The sequence below is a fragment of the Xiphophorus maculatus genome, chromosome 3, assembly GCF_002775205.1.
Source record: "Xiphophorus maculatus strain JP 163 A chromosome 3, X_maculatus-5.0-male, whole genome shotgun sequence".
Classification (NCBI taxonomy): domain Eukaryota; kingdom Metazoa; phylum Chordata; class Actinopteri; order Cyprinodontiformes; family Poeciliidae; genus Xiphophorus; species Xiphophorus maculatus.
Genome location: NC_036445.1, coordinates 10,742,669 through 10,761,446, shown reverse-complemented (window position 1 = coordinate 10,761,446; position 18,778 = coordinate 10,742,669). Strand labels below are relative to the sequence as shown.

Sequence of the window (18,778 nt, the reverse complement as noted above, 5' to 3'; positions counted from 1 at the left end):
TTCCTTATCCAATTGGATGTAAAATATATTATATTTGAAAGTTAAAACCATTTCTGGTGCTTGTAGGACAGACGTGTTGGTGTACCATAAATATTATCTTTGACTATCCTGTAAAAACCATCAGTTCTGGTTGAACAGCATTCCTGTGGTGCTAAAAGCAGCTCCCAGAACATTCCAGGGACAGAAAGCAAACAAGCAGCCGCAGTGTGTTTATTCTCATAAATTTCTTTTGTATCTAAGACTCCTTTGTTGTCTCATGTGGAAAAAAAGTTGAGACTTTCCAGTCAAAACATCTATAATTCTTGGAAAAATGTACATCCATTGCAAATCAAATAAAAAATATTATTCCACAGAATTTTTGTGAGTTGGGTTTTTCTGATTTATATCCTGTAAATGTATCTGAGAAAAGAACTTAGACATGTAAATGGTATTTTTATATTTTGCCTGCAGTAAAAAGCAACAAACAATGTATTTAATCTGATGAAAGTTGCTGTTGTATTTTGTCAGTTTGTGAAAGCATGGTAACTTCCTTCCACTATTCAAACAGCAAGTGAACAGCTCCAGCAGTAATCTCTGTACCAAAGCAACAATGTTGATCCTGTGGTTTTCTGCATGTGTCAGTGGACATTTATGCTACATTTAGCTTGGTAGCCTATACCGAAGAAGTCTGATGAAGAGTGTGATGAAGGTTGTGTATAATGTTTTGTGTTAGAAGGAATATTACTTTTCACAAAACATAAATGTTCCAGAAATCTCTTTCCAGATAGGGAGACTGTTTCCACACTTTCTTTGTTTCTCATTTTCTCACCAGATTTTATTTTTTGGATATTTTATATGTTCTGCTACATTTTTTTATGTCTACATGTCTGAACAGCTATAGAAACTACCTGGACAATAATCCATCCACAACTCATTTCTTTCCAAGTACATCTGAGGAAAATGTTTTTAGAGGTAACACATTTCAGTGATTATTGAAAATGTCCTCTTCAGAGATGCCCTCAAAATCTTATAGTACTCAGTTTACTTCATTGGATTTATGTAAAAAGTAGATTTAGACTCTAAGAAGACAATGTTGTAAATTTACAAAAATTATCCTATTTGGAAAACCTTTACTTCATTTGTTTGTGTTACATCCTCAAGGCAGTTTAGGAGTATTGGAGAGGGGCTGTAACAATAAATAAACCAGGGAAAATGAGTTAAAACCAGGAGGGCAAAGTTATTATTCTTCAAGAATAATCTAAAGAAATCTTAAAGGCAAAAATGAGAACCTAAGAAAAGAAAGGGGGGAATAACAACATAAACCAGGGTTTCTAGCAAACAACAAATCCTCCATCACAGCACCACAACGCTGCAGAACACATGCTGCCCAATTGGCCAAGAGGCCCTGAAATCAGTTTCCCAGTTTGCCTTATACTCTGCTAATCAAGAGGCAGTGAAACCAGCTGGGCCTGCTTAACCTGCCAGAGCTCAGCAGCAACCTGAAATGGGGGGGAAATCCAACATGCAGCCACCACTGCATGTAACAGTTTGTCATATGTGCTTTTGGATTTTTACATTTCAGTTTTAGGCTTCTAACAATTTTTATTTGAGTTTTACTATTTTCTGCTGTGTCCCACTTCTGTTCATTGCAGGACAGAATGAAATCTCAGGTAACCTTCCCACATCAGATTGAAGTCCAAACCTGAAGGACCTGTTTGCTGAGTTATTGTACAAGGAAGAGAACAAGGAAACAAAAGTATTTTTTATTTACCTCTCAGTTTGGATGCATGTCTCTCATGGACACATATACGGTAAATAACATTGACTTTATTCTGTTTTTATGATTTATATATCTGTGTCTCATTACATAAATGACAACTAACTATACATTTTCAGAAAATAACTCTCATAAGGAAACATTGTCAATTTGACAGAAACCAGCAAAAATACTGTCAGATATATTTAAATGTGTTATTTGTCTTTCATTTTCTGTCCAATGTGGTCAAACAGAAAATGTATTGAGTTATAAATGTTTGAGAACTTTTTTGTTCTGTCCTGAGGTAAGAAAGAAAGACCTGTATGTATGTGTCGAGGAAGCTCACATACAATTTTTCATCTGAAGTAATAAATGCAAAGAGAAAGAGAAAATAAATAACCCGGCATGAGAAGAGCTATTTTTCTAAGTGATTTATTTTTAAGTTTTGTTCTAGGAAGTGAAAAAACAAAAATACGGACAGTTTTTATTTTACTCATAAGCAGATAATTGTGTATCTGAGCCAGGGTTTATTTGATTAATGTCAGTGTCACATTTGTGTTGATAATAAAACCCAAGTGCAAAACTGACTGTACTTGTTTTTTTATGTGGAATATCAAGGGCAACGTACAGGAGGAATTGCATGAAAACAGGTCTAAAAAAATTGACTGGATAACAGAAGAATCCAGGAATAAATGTAAAAAATTCAGGAGCTCAAAAACTGGGGAGTGTGATTACTGACCAGACTGGGGAACCAAAAGGAAAAAGCCCAACAAGTAATAAAAAAGAAACAGAACAGTAGGATAAACCAGGAAACTACACAGAGAGGGATGAACATACAGCAATTAATGAGCTAAATGTGGTAAGACCTGTTACACAAATGCACAAATGAAAACAAAACCCAAATCCCCAAGGTGACAATCAATGCATATAAAAATAAATTTAAAAAGTGGCTGGGGGATAAAATATCAAGACAGAAGCATGAGGAGTCTTATTGGTTTAATGTATTTAGTGAAATTGTGCCATTTTCACCTAATTTACATGCATTCACCTTTTGAGTTGTAAACCTCAGACATACTGTAGTTACATTAGGCCCAGGTCTGTGAGACATTAATGAAAGACTGTAACTAATACATTATTTTGTCTTTCTAAAGGAAACTTTACAATGAGTCAGTCTGAGGAAAGCAAGGAGGCGTCTGTGCCCATGAATGATGGTCTGTCCTATGAAAACGGCACACAGGTCGGACCTCAAAGGTAAGAGAATTGATTTAAGACTCTAATGTGCTAAACATTATGTGAAACAATATTTGAATATAGTTTAGGCTACTAGGTTGCAACAAATTGCATTGGCCTTGACTTGAAATCTGAAAATGCTTGATTTGTTTCAGGAACGAGGAGAAAAGCTCCACATCTGATTCACAGAGTCCTTCCCTGAAAAATCAGAAATCCATGGATCATCCTGATACTTTCCAGAAGGAAGATGGAGTTTTAATGTAAATTAATAATCATTTTTAATTTTTTATATAACCTTTAGATTTTTATAAACACATTTTTACATTTTTCTTGTTTCAGTAAACTTTAAATATTTTGTCCTGCTTTTTGCATTTTGTAAAAGTTTTGTTTGTCTTTTTGGGTTTACTTTGGCTTTATGGCTCTCTGGTCTTTTCTGTATTTACCTCTTAATTAGGATTAACATCACCATTATCGCCATAATGAGGAAGCAATAAAAATGATTCTAGTTATCCCATTTATCATCCATAGTTTATTACCAACCTCAGAATTCATTATTCTGAGTGACCTTTTATATCCCTGTTTCTTTTTCTGCTTTCTGATCAACTTAACCTTCAGATATTGTAATAGCTCTTCTTTTTATGATTTCATAATATCTTTTTTGCTCATTGCTTGAATTTTATCTTGAATTATTTTAGGGCAGAGCAGACGAAGTTCCCCATGAAAACGAACAAACCCTTGGTTTCTCCAATTGGTTTCAAACAGTAAGAAATCTATAAATACAGTTGGTTTTATTATCTTTTGATAAAACATCTTCAATTGAAGCTCTTTATTTTGCTAATAATACTTTTTACAGTTTGATGCGGAGAACAATAAACTCTCCTACACCAAGTGTTGTGTCCCTGAAGAACAACGACTCAATGAATTACCCTGTTAATTTTAAACGTTCTTCATTTTCAGGGTGAGTGAAATCTGCTTTTAATTTTTTTTTTTTTTTCAGATATACACTGCTCAAAAAAAATAAAGGGAACACTTAAACAACACAATATAACTCCAAGTAAATCAAACTTCTGTGAAATCAAACTGTCCACTTAGGAAGCAACACTGATTGACAATCAATTTCACCTGCTGTTGTGCAAATGGAATAGACAACAGGTGGAAATTATTGGCAATTAGCAAGACACACTCAATAAAGGAGTGGTTCTGCAGTTGGGACCACAGACCACTTCTCAGTACCTATGCTGTCTGGCTGACGTTTTGGTCAGTTTTGAATGTTGGTGGTGGTGCTTTCACACTCGTGGTAGCATGAGACGGACTCCACAACCCACACAAGTGGCTCAGGTAGTGCAGCTCATCCAGGATGGCACATCAATGCGAGCTGTGGCAAGAAAGTTTGCTGTGTCTGTCAGCGTAGTGTCCAGAGGCTGGAGGCGCTACCAGGAGACAGGCCAGTACACCAGGAGACGTGGAGGAGGCCGTAGGAGGGCAACAACCCAGCAGCAGGACCGCTACCTCCGCCTTTGTGCAAGAAGGAACAGGAGGAGCACTGCCAGAGCCATGCAAAATGACCTCCAGCAGGCCACAAATGTGCATGTGTCTGCACAAATGGTTAGAAACCGACTCCATGAGGATGGTATGAGGGCCCGACGTCCACAGATGGGGGGGTTGTGCTCACAGCCCAACACCATGCAGGACGCTTGGCATTTGCCAGAGAACACCAGGATTGGCAAATTCGCCACTGGCGCCTTGTGCTCTTCACAGATGAAAGCAGGTTCACACTGAGCACATGTGACAGACGTGACAGAGTCTGGAGACGCTGTGGAGAGCAGTCTGCTGCCTGCAACATCCTTCAGCATGACCGGTTTGGCAGTGGGTCAGTAATGGTGTGGGGTGGCATTTCTTTGGAGGGCCGCACAGCCCTCCATGTGCTCACCAGAGGTAGCCTGACTGCCATTAGGTACCGAGATGAGATCCTCAGACCCCTTGTGAGACCATATGCTGGTGCGGTTGGCCCTGGGTTCCTCCTAATGCAGGACAATGCTAGACCTCACGAGGCTGGAGTGTGTCAGCAGTTCCTGCAAGATGAAGGCATTGAAGCTATGGACTGGCCAGCCCGACCCCCAGACCTGAATCTGATTGAGCACATCTGGGACATCATGTCTCACTTCATCCACCAACGTCACGTTGCACCACAGACTGTCCAGGAGTTGGCGGATGCTTTAGTCCAGGTCTGGGAGGAGATCCCTCAGGAGACCATCTGCCACCTCATCAGGAGCATGCCCAGGCGTTGTAGGGAGGTCATACAGGCACGTGGAGGCCACACACAATACTGAGCCTCATTTTGACTTGTTTTAAGGACATTACATTAAAGTTGGATCAGTGTGTAGTGTTATTTCACTTTAATTTTGTGTGTGGCTCCAAATCCAGGCCTCCATTGGTTAATAAATTTGATTTCCATTGATGAATTTTGTGTGATTTTGTTGTCAGCACATTCAACTTTGTACAGAACAAAGTATTCAATGAGAATATTGTTCCCTTTATTTTTTTGAGCAGTGTATCAAATGGCTTAAGGTCATTGCAGAAACTCACAACAACATATTTACTTATGTTTCTCCTCATCACGATTCTGAATGATATTTTGTATTGTTTCTTTTTATGCTTCTGTTTTTATTTACTTTTTTGTTGCTTGAATTCTAGCTGTCTTGAATTATTTTGGAACTGACTAAAGAAAGTTCAACAAGTCCTCCAAAATCTCTTCCTATGAAAAATAATAAATTCTTTAATTATCCACTTGGTTTCAAACAGTACATTTCTGCTAATTCAGTTTATTTTACAAATCTTGTAGTCAAACATTTTTGTCATTAATATTTCCAATGCTACTTTTTTTTTTTTAACAGTTTCAGACGTATAACAGGAAACTCTTCCACACCGAGCATTGTGTCCCTAAAGAGCAACGACTCGATGGATTACCCCGCTAATTTTAAAGGTTCATCATCGTCAGGGTGAGTCAACTCTGCTTTTACATTTAAATGTTATCAGAGTTATCAAACAGCCACTCTTTACACTATATGTAGTTTCTGAGTTGCATTTTCTTCCAGTGTTATTAATAATAAACTTAATGATATATTTCCATTTGACAACTTCTTTTTATAAATGTACTTTTCCTCTGCAGACTGTAACATGCACCTGTCATAGTTTTCACATTTGGTTTGTTTTACTAATTTTATAATGAAGCATCTTTGTTCTAGTCATTTATTTGCCAATAATACTTTTGCAACAGTTTTGGGCAGAAAACGGGAAACTCCTCTACACCGAGCATCATGTCCCTAAAGAGCAACGACTCGATGGATTACCCTGCTAATTTTAAAGGTTCTTCATCTTCAGGGTGAGTATACACTACTATTAATATATGAATTTTATCAAACATGTCAAACAACCTAAAGTCAGGGCAGAAACTCATTAAAATATGTTCAGTTTTTACAATTTCTATCAGAGTTCATATTAATACGCAGAGTATACTTACAAATGACAACTTTTTTTATGAAGACAAATCTACATGTTTTTTGATAGACTTTCTCAACACCATGTTTTCACAGATGTATGATTGTCTCAGTGTTGAATATTTCTTTTTAGGGCTACTGAAGAAAAACTGTGCAAAGAGCAGCATTGTCAGCACCGTGATTCAATAAATAATAGACTTGTGATGCTACTGAATGTTTCAATATTGAAGCGCAAAAATGAAATAATATCTGCAGATTATGTTGCTTTTAAGAATGTGTATTGTAAGCTGAAGGTTAAGATGGTCCTAAGAAGGTTTCTCACCTGTAGAGGTTTTCTGTGTGTAGTTCATCACTTCATGGAGACTCTTGTCTTGGTAGCAGGAAAAGGACTGATCCAATTATTACATCTGTTATGTATTGGTGACTACAGACCTGAGAATAGTTATGATCACAACATTATTTGTGTACTTTTTGTTTTTGCTTTTGATATAGAATTTATATGTTTGGATATTCACTCCTGCAGGAAGTTATATAATTAATTTTATTCACTCTGTTGTTCCTTGAATTTTATTTATCTTTGATTATGTCAGAACTGAACAGATGAAGTTGAATAAGTTTTTCAAAATCTGTTTTCCTATGATGAATAATAAATCCTTGGATTATTCACTTGTTTATAAACAATAAAATTTCTTTACATTCAGTATGTTTTGTTCTGTTTTGATCAAACATCTTTGTTCAAGTCTTTCATTTTGCTAAAGCTACTTTTTTTTTTTTTTTACAGTTTTGGGCAGAAAACAGGAAACTCTTCTACACCGAGCGTTATGTCCCTAAAGAGCAACGACTCGATGGATTACCCTGCTAATTTTAAAGGTTCTTCATCTTCAGGGTGAGTCAACTCTGCTTTTAATCTCTGAGTTTTATTGGACGTATCATAGAGGCTAAAGTCAATGGAGAATCTCATTACAACATATCTGGTTTCTATGCTTTTGAGTTGCATTTTCTTAGTAATAAATTTCAACATTAGAACTCATTTCCATCAACAAAAAATAACATATTTTTTTCAATAAACTTCAAATTGCTCTTTTTACTCATTATAATGTATTTTCTGACATTGGAAAACCTTCTGAAGAGTATAATTATTGTTTTCCAATGATAAATAATAACTCCTTGGATTATCTACTTACCTGGTTTCAATTGGTAACATTTCTACAAATTCAGTTTGTTTGTTTTTCTTTTTTTTTTAATTAAATGTATTTATTCTTGTTGTTAATTTTTCCAATGCTACTTTTTTAACAGTTTTGGGCAGAAAATGGGAAACTCTTCCACACCGAGCTTTGTGTTCGTAAAGAGCGAGAACTCAATAAATTACCCTACTAATTTTAAACGTTCTTCATTTTCAGGATTAGTCAACTCTGCATTATTATGTTCAAGAATCTTTTTGGCCATTTAAAGAGCTTTGGCATGATTTTTTAAATAAATTCAGGCGTTAGGGTTTTCATTGCGTTGGGTACCTGTTTTTAGTCTTCTTGTATGTACATGCAGGCATTCATAAAATATATTTATTTACTTATTTGTGTTTCATGTTAAAGCAAATTACACACTTATGAATAATGACTCTCCACAGATCTGAACACAAAATACTAGAGGAGACCAGCAGTTTTCATGGAGACCTTCACAAAGTTTTTCAGGTAACAATTAAAATTAAACAGACTGTGAAGCATAAACTGTCTATTTAGTTTTTTATAGTTAGTGGTGTGCTAGTCTTTTTTAAATCATTATATGTACACTAATTATGTACATAATTAGTGTACATATAATAAACATTTGTTTATTGCTTAAAACCTGTGAGTGAGCCTCAGTGACATCTTTTTGTCCAATATTTTATGGATTATTTTTTCCACAAAAAAGAGGACAGGATGCAGCTGAGAGAGGAGACCAGACAGGCAGGCTGAGGGAGAGAAAGTAATGGATCTGGAGGAGAAAAGGAAGAGAAAACAATAACTGGGGAGCTGGCAAAACATAAATCTACAGAAATAAAAAATAATTGAACACAGAGAATTAAGTTACACTGTTAACTCTAAACATACATTGTAAATAAACATCTACGTAAAGACTGAGAGAAACCAAAAACAAATAACTAATAAGAATGAACAAAAAAGAAAAAACAAGTGATCTAAATGTAAACCCAGGAGAAAACTAAATCAATCCAGGATCCAGACAAAATTATCCTACCTGGAGCAAAAAAAACTATTTCATCTGTTTGCTTTGGCATAGTTTTATATGAAAATAAAGCTGAAAACTTTATTTTATGTATTTTACTTCTGGATTAGGGTGAAACACACAGTAAGGCAATAACCTCAGAATCAAGAGATTATACAAAACCAATTTGCCATAAATGAACAGAGAAATGCTGTGGGTTAAGAAACAGTTTGAAAGCTACATGTAAAGAAATTTGTTATTGATACAACAGTTATATAACCATATGGAAAGACTGTTTATACTTTGTGTATTGATTTTGTTAAACAACATGATTCTTCCAAACCATGCATACTAAATAGATCAGAAAATAGTACTTAAACAAATTGTATAAGTGATTCAAAAACTAACGATAACATGTTTGCTTACAGAGACTTGAGAGAGAAACTGTCATTCTTGTAAGGAACGAGCTGAAGAAGTTGCATCAGCTGTTGACTCCCAATTGCCTGAAACGCCTTTGGACAGATGATGTGATCAGAGACGAGTTTCATTGTGAGGAAAGAGAGAAGATCCTTACAGGAGAAGAAGTGGAGGTCATGAACTTCCTGAGGGAATTTTTGAGGATGATGAAGCATGGAGACTTTGCTGATGCTCTATCGTCCAGTAGGAGAACATTTTTCCTTTGTTTGTACAACAATGTTTTTTTCACACACACATCCACAGGACATTTTTTAATTACTTTGTCCAGTCTATATTATGAGTACTTAGAATTACAACAAATTTGGCAGCCCTTAATATTTTACATATAGCATCTCAGCCTAGGTCTTCCATCACACAGAGCTGCCAAGGACTTTTATTATGTAATAATAATTATAAAACAAAAACCTACTACAGCAGGCTTTACCTACAGCCTGCTGAAAGGTGAAACAATACGTTGTACAACAGTGATTTTGAACACATTGCTGTTGTATTTCACAGCAGCCTATAGAATAGCTAAAGGTAAATCACATACAGAAAACCAAAAGACTGTGTGCAGACATATCTTTGAATATGGCCTGGACAAGTTAAAATCTTTAAAGGTGATACTTCCACAGGATGAGTAGGCAGATGAACAGCAATATACAAAATCTGAGGTTAGATGGTGATAAGTACACTGATCAAGCATCTTTGGAGTGTAATAATTTGATCCTGCATGTTGATTTTCTTGTGTAAAGGTCACTCTGTCAGAAGCCCATCTAAGGACAAAGATGAGTCACATGTGACCAAACTCTCTGAACTTGATGACCAGCAGCTCAAATCTGAGAGGTAAAAATGCTGAATGACATCCGTTAACCTAAGATGCTTGTAATGATAACCTGCTTGTAATAATGTCAACATTTTATACACTTCATGAGGTTTAATCCATGTTTGTATCAGTTTGTACTTCTACCATAACTCTCATTATTGCTGCATTTGCTTCAGGATCTGAAACAGAAAACATCACAATTTGCAACAAAGTGATTCATTTTGAATTTTACAGAACATTTCCTTGTCAAATATAGAATGTAATCAGTAATTTTATTTTTCATCTTAGATTGATTTTAAATGTGTAGTTGAGATGTTCAAAGATCTTGTTTTAAATGTTTTATAACCTGGCCCTGTGTTAAGATTTCTCCCTTTGTTCATTTCACAAATATGCACTTCTTAGTGTTCACCTAGCAAATAGAAGGTCTTGCATTGAAGTTTTGGGTGTAACATGACCATAGTTCTGGGGATGTGAATACTTTTGCAGGTTGCTTTATGATGCAGTCTCAATTATGTGCTTTTAAGTGCAAATTTAACTAGATAAATTGTTGCTTATGTGGAAATTTCTTTGATTTGTTTCAATCTCAACTCAGAATCCCCCCAAAGGCAGACATGGACACAATATTTAAGGTCAGTAACTATAATTGAACAAATTTAGATATCTTTAAATTTGTATACCTATGAAACTATTTGCCTCCTTTCAGGTTTCTTCTGATTTTATTTTTCTGTCCCAGATAAATATTTCATGTCATTAAGCAATTTTTACATCAAAGATAACCTGTGTAAGTGCAAAATACAGAGGATTTAAACTGATGATGATTTAAGCAACAACTGCTATTAAGTGTTTGTAATAACTTGCAATCAATATTTTATGGTGTTTTATATACATAATATTTGGAAATGACATGCTACATATGCTCAGGTCTTTGTCTGCTCTAATGTGTTTGATTAACTTAAACATTTAAGTATGACTAAAAAGCATGTTTTTATTTTTTTATAAAAATAAAAAATGACTAAAATGGCATATGTGGGGTTTTTTTCTCAGCACTGTTTTGCATTTCTGGTTTGTGACAAGAAATTACAGTTAGCATTATCCCTATTAATATTAAACAGAGCTGATTCAGCTCAATTGAGACATTTTTTCAGATTGCTTTAACATGTTTACTTTCATAATATTTGTCAGTGATGAGATGAATTTGTAATTTTCCCCATCCTAAAATTCAATTGCAATTCTGTTTTATTACAGAATCTTGAGGGGAACATTGTTGTCTTTGTTGAGAATGAGCTGAGAAATTTTCACAAGCTCTTAAACCGAGAAACTGTTCAAAGCCAAGATGAGGATGAAGAGGTTTTAAATTGGGAGGAGGAAGAGCAGAAGAAAATGACCAAAGAAGCTTTTCTGAACATGATCTTGGAGTTTTTGAGAAGAATGAAGCAAGAAGAGTTGGCCTTTGCTCTACTAAACAGTAAGATGACTATACCACAATACAGAGATTACAATATAGAATTTTCTGTCAACTTTTTATGGATGTTCATATCCAGTTGCTTTGTTCGAGACAAAGTATTGAGGGTTTTATCCAAAGACAGAATGCATGGATAGAAATTTTTCCTACAATAATCGTGTTAAAGTACACAGAATGTACATCAAATTTGTGAACAGCTTAATGAAAACCTTCAATAAATTAATTTCATTTCTATGTAGTAATCAAAGACCCTCTGTAGTTTGTAATTTAGCATTAACTTCAATATAGATACACACCACAATAAAATGTCTTTGCATGACAGTGAGTATTTAAACTATTAAATGTTTTGTTGTGAGTTTGTGGTCTGCATGTTCCATACATTAATTTCAGATTAGAGTCTTTCTTTAGGCTGTCTAACTTGGTGTTTTGTTGTCACTGGAAGAAATTAATTATCTTTCATTTCAAAAAGTTTATTAAATCTGTAGAAATGTCAATAATGACCTGATATATCTGTCTTCATTAAACAGATATATCCTCTATTTTAAAATAGAGGAAATGTAAATTTATCTAATGCTTTGTTTTCTCATTTTACACATTTACAGATAGTGTTATGTCAAAATGCCAATCTAAACTCAAATCCAACCTGAAGACGAGGCTAGCATATGTGCTTGAAGGAATTGCCAAAGAAGGTCATCCAACCCTTCTTAATAAGATCTACACTGACCTCTACATAACTGAAGGACGTGAAGAGGTCATCCGTGACCATGAAGTGAAACATTTTGAAAAAGCTCTCAGAAAAATAGTTAAACCACTAACAATCAAATGTGAAGATATGTTTAAACCTACCACTGGAAGAGATAAACCTGTCAGAACAGTGATGACAGAGGGAGTAGCTGGCATTGGAAAAACAGTCTTGACACAGAAGTTTGCACTGGACTGGGCTGAAGGAAAAAATAACCAAGACATCCAGTTCACATTTCCATTTTCTTTTAGAGGACTGAACATGATGAAGGAGAAAAGGTTCAGTTTGGTTGAACTTATTCATCTTTTCTTCCCAGAAATGAAAGAAGCTGGAATCTGCTCTTTTGAACACTTCAGAGTTTTGTTCATCTTTGATGGTCTGGATGAGTGTCGATTTCCTCTGGATCTCAAAACCAAAGAGATTCTGACCAATGTTACACAGTCCACATCATTAGAGGTACTGCTGGCAAACCTTATCAAGGGGAGGTTACTTCCTTCAGCTCTAGTCTGGATCACAACTCGACCTGCAGCAGCCCATCATATCCCTCCTGAGGTTGTTGATCTGATGACTGAAGTGAGAGGATTCAATGATCCTCAGAAGGAGGAGTACTTCAGAAAGAGATTCACAGAGGAAGAGGAAAGCAAAATGGTCCTGTCTCACATCAAATCATCAAGAAGTCTCTACATTATGTGTCACATCCCTGTCTTCTGCTGGATCATTGCTACTGTTCTAGAGGACACCATTAAAGCCAGAGAAGAAACAGACCTACCCAACTCACTGACAGAGATGTATGTCCTCTACCTGGTGGTTCTGTCCAAGGTGAAGAATGTCAAGTATGACGAAAAGGCTGACAAAAATGCCTTCTGGACTCCAGAGACCAGGGAAATGATTAAATCCTTGGGAAAACTGGCCTTTGAACAGTTAATGAAAGGCAACCTGTTCTTCTATGAATCTGACCTGACAGAGTGTGGCATTGATGTCAGAGCAGCCTCAGTGTATTCAGGGGTTTTCACAGAGATATTTCAGGAGGAGAAAGGGTTTTTCCATCAGAACATGTTCTGCTTTGTCCACTTGAGCATTCAGGAGTTTTTGGCTGCTCTTCACGTCCATCTGACATTCATCAACACTGGTGTCAATCTGCTGGCTGAAGAGGAATCAGTCTCACCTGGGTCAAAGATGTCTCAAGACCAATTTGAGGACTTCTACAAGAAAGCTGTAGATAAAGCTGTAGACAGTCCAAATGGCAAACTGGATCTGTTTCTAAGATTCCTTCTGGGTCTTTCTCTGAAAACCAATCAGAGGCTCCTCCAAGGCTTTGTGACAGAAAGAAAAATATCAAGCAGTTCATTGAAAAACATAGCTCTGTACATCCACAAGAAGATTGAAAATATAGAGTGTCCATTTGATAAAGCCAATTTATTTCACTGTCTAAATGAACTGAAGGAGCTTTCTTTAGTGGCAGAGATTGAACAAATCTTGAAATCAGGAAAACTGGAGACAGAAAATTTCTCTACAGTTCAGTGGGCAGCACTGATCCACATTCTGATGTCTTCAGACGATTATGAGAAAAACTTTGATGTGAGAAAATATTATATTTCAAAGCAGGTTCAAGAGAGTTTTGCACCACTCTTATTAAGCTCAACTAAAGCTGTGTAAGTCAATAAGCAACCACACATTGCTTGTACTGAAAGAAATTAGATGAACATTTTGTTTATTTATTAACTTCATGTTTGCATTTAGACTCAGTTGCTGTTTCCTGAATGTGGAAAGCTATACACATATGGGAAATATACTCAGTGATCCGTGCTGTTTATTGAAAGATTTGGACCTGAGTAACAATGACATGAAAGATTCAGGACTGAAGCTGCTGTGTGAAACACTTTCCAAACCAGTCTGTAAACTTGAAACTTTAAGGTAAGTTCTTATCTGTTTGATAAATAAATGTCTTAAATGGTTTTTTACATTGTATTTTTTGGTCCCTGTACAGCTCTGTCCACCTCCACAATGTCCCCACATTCACTCAACAGTGCAGTGTTACAACAGACAATAGCAGTAGCAGTTTTTTCATCAATGTTTTTTTTCATGCACATTTTATAGTATTGCATTAGAAATGGTTAATGGAAAAGGCAAAATTCAAAATAACATTCAATTTCACAACAAATGCTTTCAATAATTCTTGAGATGGTTTTTGGCTTTTCCACAAAAGAGTTAATTCACAAAAGAGTATATAAAACACATTTCCTGAATAAATTCTGTTTTAACAAACTTTCCTGCAAACTGGTGGGTCTGTATGTTACTAAAAGCACAAAACCCATGTCTGAGGTGGCCAGTGAGAGGCTCACCATCTCAGGATGGAAGTGGTGGAACCAGGGATCGCATTAATGTGAAATTCTCAGTCTTTGATTAGTTTTTCTTAAAGGTAATTATCATTTTGAGAATTTAAGATTCACACACTTGACCACTTGGTGCAGGCTCTCAGGTAGTTTTAATTTTGCCCACAAATTACAACGGAAATAACTAAATCAATCATTGAAGCGCCAAAAAATGGAGTGGAGGACTTTCTTTATTTTTCTGAGATGTGCGATGCATGCTTTTGCAACTGCTACATATTTTTTACAGCATGATTAGCATCACCATCTGATGATGTTTGCACTTTTTGTTTTCTTCTTTTGAGATGTTTTAAAAGTTCACTCAAAATTTCCATGGCTAGTGTTTTGTCCAATGGCTCTCCAACACATTAAGGACAGGGAACCAGCAACCCTCTGAGGGTCAGGCTTGTCTTCTACACACATTGGTTCTGAATTTAATATTTGCTTAATCTGATGTTTAATGTAAAGCCACGTTATATCCCCTTATATATACAAACTGCAAAATATATAAATGAGGAATGGAAGAATGCATATAGGACACAATGATGACTGAACCACAAAACCTGAATGTGAGACAAGAAATACTAACATTAATTGTATATATTTGTGTTTGTATAGGTTGTCAGGTTGTTTAATCACAAGAGAAGGTTGTGAAGTTCTGGTATCAGCTCTGGCTTCTAACCCATCTCACCTCAAAGAACTGGACCTGAGTTACAATTACCCAGAAGAACATGGAGTGGCACTCCTCTCTGCTGGACTGGAAAACCCAAACTGGGCATTAACAACTCTTAGGTACTGATAAGAATGTGCATTAGACAAAGTTTACTTGTTATTAGGTCTATGATCTATGATCTTTTCAAACAAACTAAATAGTTAAAATACAATAAATGTCAGAATGTGAGAATAAATTAATCTTTCATACTAAACCAAATAGTGTAATCACAACTTCTCCATCACTGCTAACCTTGCTGTTATGTTGTTCCAGGGTGGAGCCGAGTGGATTACAGTTTTTAAAACCCGGTCTGAGCAAGTGTAAGTATGGTTATTTTTAAGAAATAAGTGACAGTTTATGAAAAACTAATATTGACGTCAAATCTGATATTCCAGTAAAGCCAGCTTGTGTGTTAGCCTACGTAGTGTCATGGACAAATTTACTTACTTGTCTGGATGAGAAGAAGTAGCATATTTATTAAACCGTTACAACATGAGAACAAAAAACAGAGTCAAATGAGTTTATCAAGTCTGATCTAGCTGAGAACTGATTCTTTCTGGTTTTTTGTATGTTGTTCCAGTCAGTAGATCTTGTGACAGCAGGTTGTCACTGCTTGTGATTGTTTCCTGACGAAGGGAGAGAGGTTTGATTGAACTATAGTGGGACTGAATTCATCTCTCAATTGGTGGATTGCCGGTTTGATTCCCTCTACCTCTGTCATTGTGTCCTTGCGCAAGACACTTCACCCGCCTTGCATACTGGTTGTGGTCAGCTACTACAATCTAGTAGCTTATCACCATCATTGTGTTCAGTGTGGATGAATGACTGAATGTAAACACTTTGGGGTCATCTGGACTTACTAAAGTTCTATACAAGTACACGCCATTTACCACAGGGGTGAAGTTTTGGGTTGTTATGCATCAGGAATTTTGTGGAGCTCTGCATGCGTACTCTTGCTATTTTCCTTTTTGTAAGAAACAGCAGCCGTGTTTGTTGTTAAGAAGGACAGATTTAATCCTGATAAGTTCTTGAGTTTGAAAGTAATGCAAAAAGAGGCTTGAGCATTAAGGAACAAAAATATTTTATAGTATTTATTGTATCTCATAAAATGTTGTGAAATTTTCATAAGCCACATTGAATACAAATGGGCGTGTAGTCAGATTGAGGGAGGTAGCTGGGAAAAGAACCAGTTTAAAGATCTTTAGTAAAGATAAAGTGTGTTTGAGGAAAATCTCTCTTTAACAGACAAGTTCATGCTGATGCACATCAAAGTTCATTGTTATTCACCAATGACTGACTGGTTATTGAATGAAGTTCTTGAACGATCCCCTTATGATACCATAAATAAGTCTACATGTAGCTCTCATTTTGAGTGAAAAGCAACAATTATTTTTAACTTTTTATCTATTTTTGTTATTTTTTCACTTTTTGAAATAAAATGCTCAGCCTAATGTAATTACTTGTCGGAGGGAAGGGCTCAGACACAAGGAGCACATATTTGAAATTGGCATTAATAATGACTGTCGAGTTATATTTCAAATTCAGTGAGGGAGACTTTATGTCTGTTTCTGGCCGGCTCTACACGGAGCATGTGACAATGCACATAGAGCAGTTATCCATAGAACCCATTTTTAATACATCTTATAGAAATAAAAGAATAAAAACATTACCAATGTTTTGTAAAATCTGTTTTAGAACAGAAGTTAACATCAATGCACACAATCCAGATACTTTTTCACTTAATGAAATGCTGCTGTCTCTCCATCAGATGCTGTTGAACTCATCCTGGACTCCACCACCACACACAGAAACCTCACACTATCTGAATTTAACAGAATAATGACAGTGGGACAAGGAGAGAAAGTCTCTTGGTTTGATGCTGAGGAGGAGCTGCTGGGTAAACATGATCTCACTGGTCGCTGTTACTGGGAGGCAGAGTGGAGAGGAAAAGCTTCCATTGGAGTGACGTACAAAGAAATCAGAAGGAGAGGGGAAAGTAATCGCTGTGGTCTTGGAATGAATGATCAGTCATGGGCTTTGTTGTGCTCAAAGGAAGGATTCTCTGTTCTGCACAACAACAAAATAACTAAAATCTATGTAGATCCATCAAACAAAGTAGGGGTGTATGTGGACTGGCCTGGTGGCACTGTGTCTTTCTTTGGGGTTTTCCCTGACAAAATGACCTACCTTCACACCTACAATACCAAATTCACTGAACCTGTGTATCCTGTTTTGAGAATAGAGCCTGAACCCATAAAAAATTAGAATGGCCACTATGCTGTAACTACTAGAATGGCCAGAAGCTTTCCTATTGACCACCCCTTAAATAAATCACAACAAAAATAATAGGTAATATAATTAAACAATAATTTTTAAAACCAAAATAACACCAAAAGAGACTTTTTAAATTTAATATACAAAGGTGTATTATGCATCAAACTTTTAAGTTATCATGACATATTTGCAAGAGAAAATTTTCTCAATTATTTTCAACTTGAAGCCAGTGCAGAGCACCTCTCTTTGCCCAACACAACTCCCGCACATAGCTTTGTGGCATCCGGTGTAGCTGTCAGATTTTGTAGTTAACAAAAGTTAGCAGCATCTCATGGGTGAGCTGCCAAACATCCTGGGCATCTCAGTTGTTCAAGACCAAGCAGAAAATTGCATTTTTATTTTGTCATCTGAAACATCTTGTTGCAACACCTGCTGACCAAAGTGTCAAGCTGTAAATGGATGCTGGTGAGAGTAATCCTGTAAATCCTGTTGTACTACTGTCCAACAGATGACATGAAGGCAGAATATCTCAACAAAGCCTCTTGCAAGACAGAAGTCTGATTATCTTAGGAGAGATAGTCTTTTATTTTTCTAATGTAAATATGTGATATAATGTTCTGCCATGTTGTTGCATTGTAACATGGATGATATGTTTCTTCTGAATAGCAGTACAATAATAAGCAAGAAAGGAAAATCACTGATATGTTAGTATAGTAAGTTTTTGAGTTTAGTTTATTATTTAAACATTATTTTGTATCTTTATGCCACTGTCAAAATTAAGAGGGAGTGTATAATGAATGTAAAGGGAGAGACTACAGTGCTGCCATCTGTTGCATCTTTTAAGTATTCCAGTAAGTAAATAAACATGCTGAAACGTTATTCTCATCAGTTTAATATGGCCGTTAATCACTTGTTTTTAATGACTTACTCACTTCATGTGTGATTTGTAAGAGGATACTGTGCGTATGGATGTATATACAGTATTTAGATTATTGTAGCACATAAATAGGAGTTTTTTTGCATTGCTTGTTCATGTGTGTGATTTTATACTTCTATCATGTTCAAAAATAAATAAATCAATATTTTTCTAGTAAGCTAGTAAGAAAATAAATATTAAATGTAAACATTTCTGTTTATATATACGTATATATATATGTGTGTGTGTGTTCTCTTGCCTATTTATGCAAACCAAAGGTAAACGTTTAATGTTTTGTAGAAATAATATTAAGCAAACTAATTCATACAACATAAAATACTAAATATACCAGTTCTATCT

At 35.8% G+C, this 18,778-nt stretch overlaps 1 protein-coding gene across 4 annotated transcripts; it reads left to right on the top strand.

Annotated features, from left to right (window-relative positions):
• The first annotated feature begins 1,493 nt into the window (after positions 1 to 1,493).
• LOC102237861 (protein NLRC3-like) lies at positions 1,494 to 18,593 on the top strand. 4 transcript variants are annotated; one of them, XM_023331583.1, is made up of 20 exons: positions 1,495 to 1,519; positions 1,632 to 1,790; positions 2,354 to 2,594; positions 2,887 to 2,986; positions 3,121 to 3,225; positions 3,661 to 3,726; positions 3,819 to 3,923; positions 5,860 to 5,964; positions 6,243 to 6,347; positions 7,244 to 7,348; positions 8,087 to 8,150; positions 9,090 to 9,321; positions 9,873 to 9,963; positions 10,536 to 10,572; positions 11,189 to 11,408; positions 12,008 to 13,799; positions 13,888 to 14,061; positions 15,135 to 15,308; positions 15,502 to 15,548; positions 16,997 to 18,593. In XM_023331583.1, the coding sequence occupies exons 4-20, from the start codon at positions 2,898 to 2,900 to the stop codon at positions 17,491 to 17,493; spliced, it is 4,008 nt and encodes a 1,335-aa protein (XP_023187351.1). In that variant the 5' UTR covers positions 1,495 to 1,519; positions 1,632 to 1,790; positions 2,354 to 2,594; positions 2,887 to 2,897; the 3' UTR covers positions 17,494 to 18,593. The 4 variants fall into 4 exon arrangements, with proteins under 4 accessions (XP_023187348.1, XP_023187352.1, XP_023187351.1 ...); XM_023331580.1 differs by lacking the exon at positions 2,354 to 2,594 and having other exon boundaries at positions 1,494 to 1,519; XM_023331584.1 differs by lacking the exons at positions 2,354 to 2,594; positions 7,244 to 7,348 and having other exon boundaries at positions 1,494 to 1,519.
• The last annotated feature ends 185 nt before the right edge of the window (positions 18,594 to 18,778 follow it).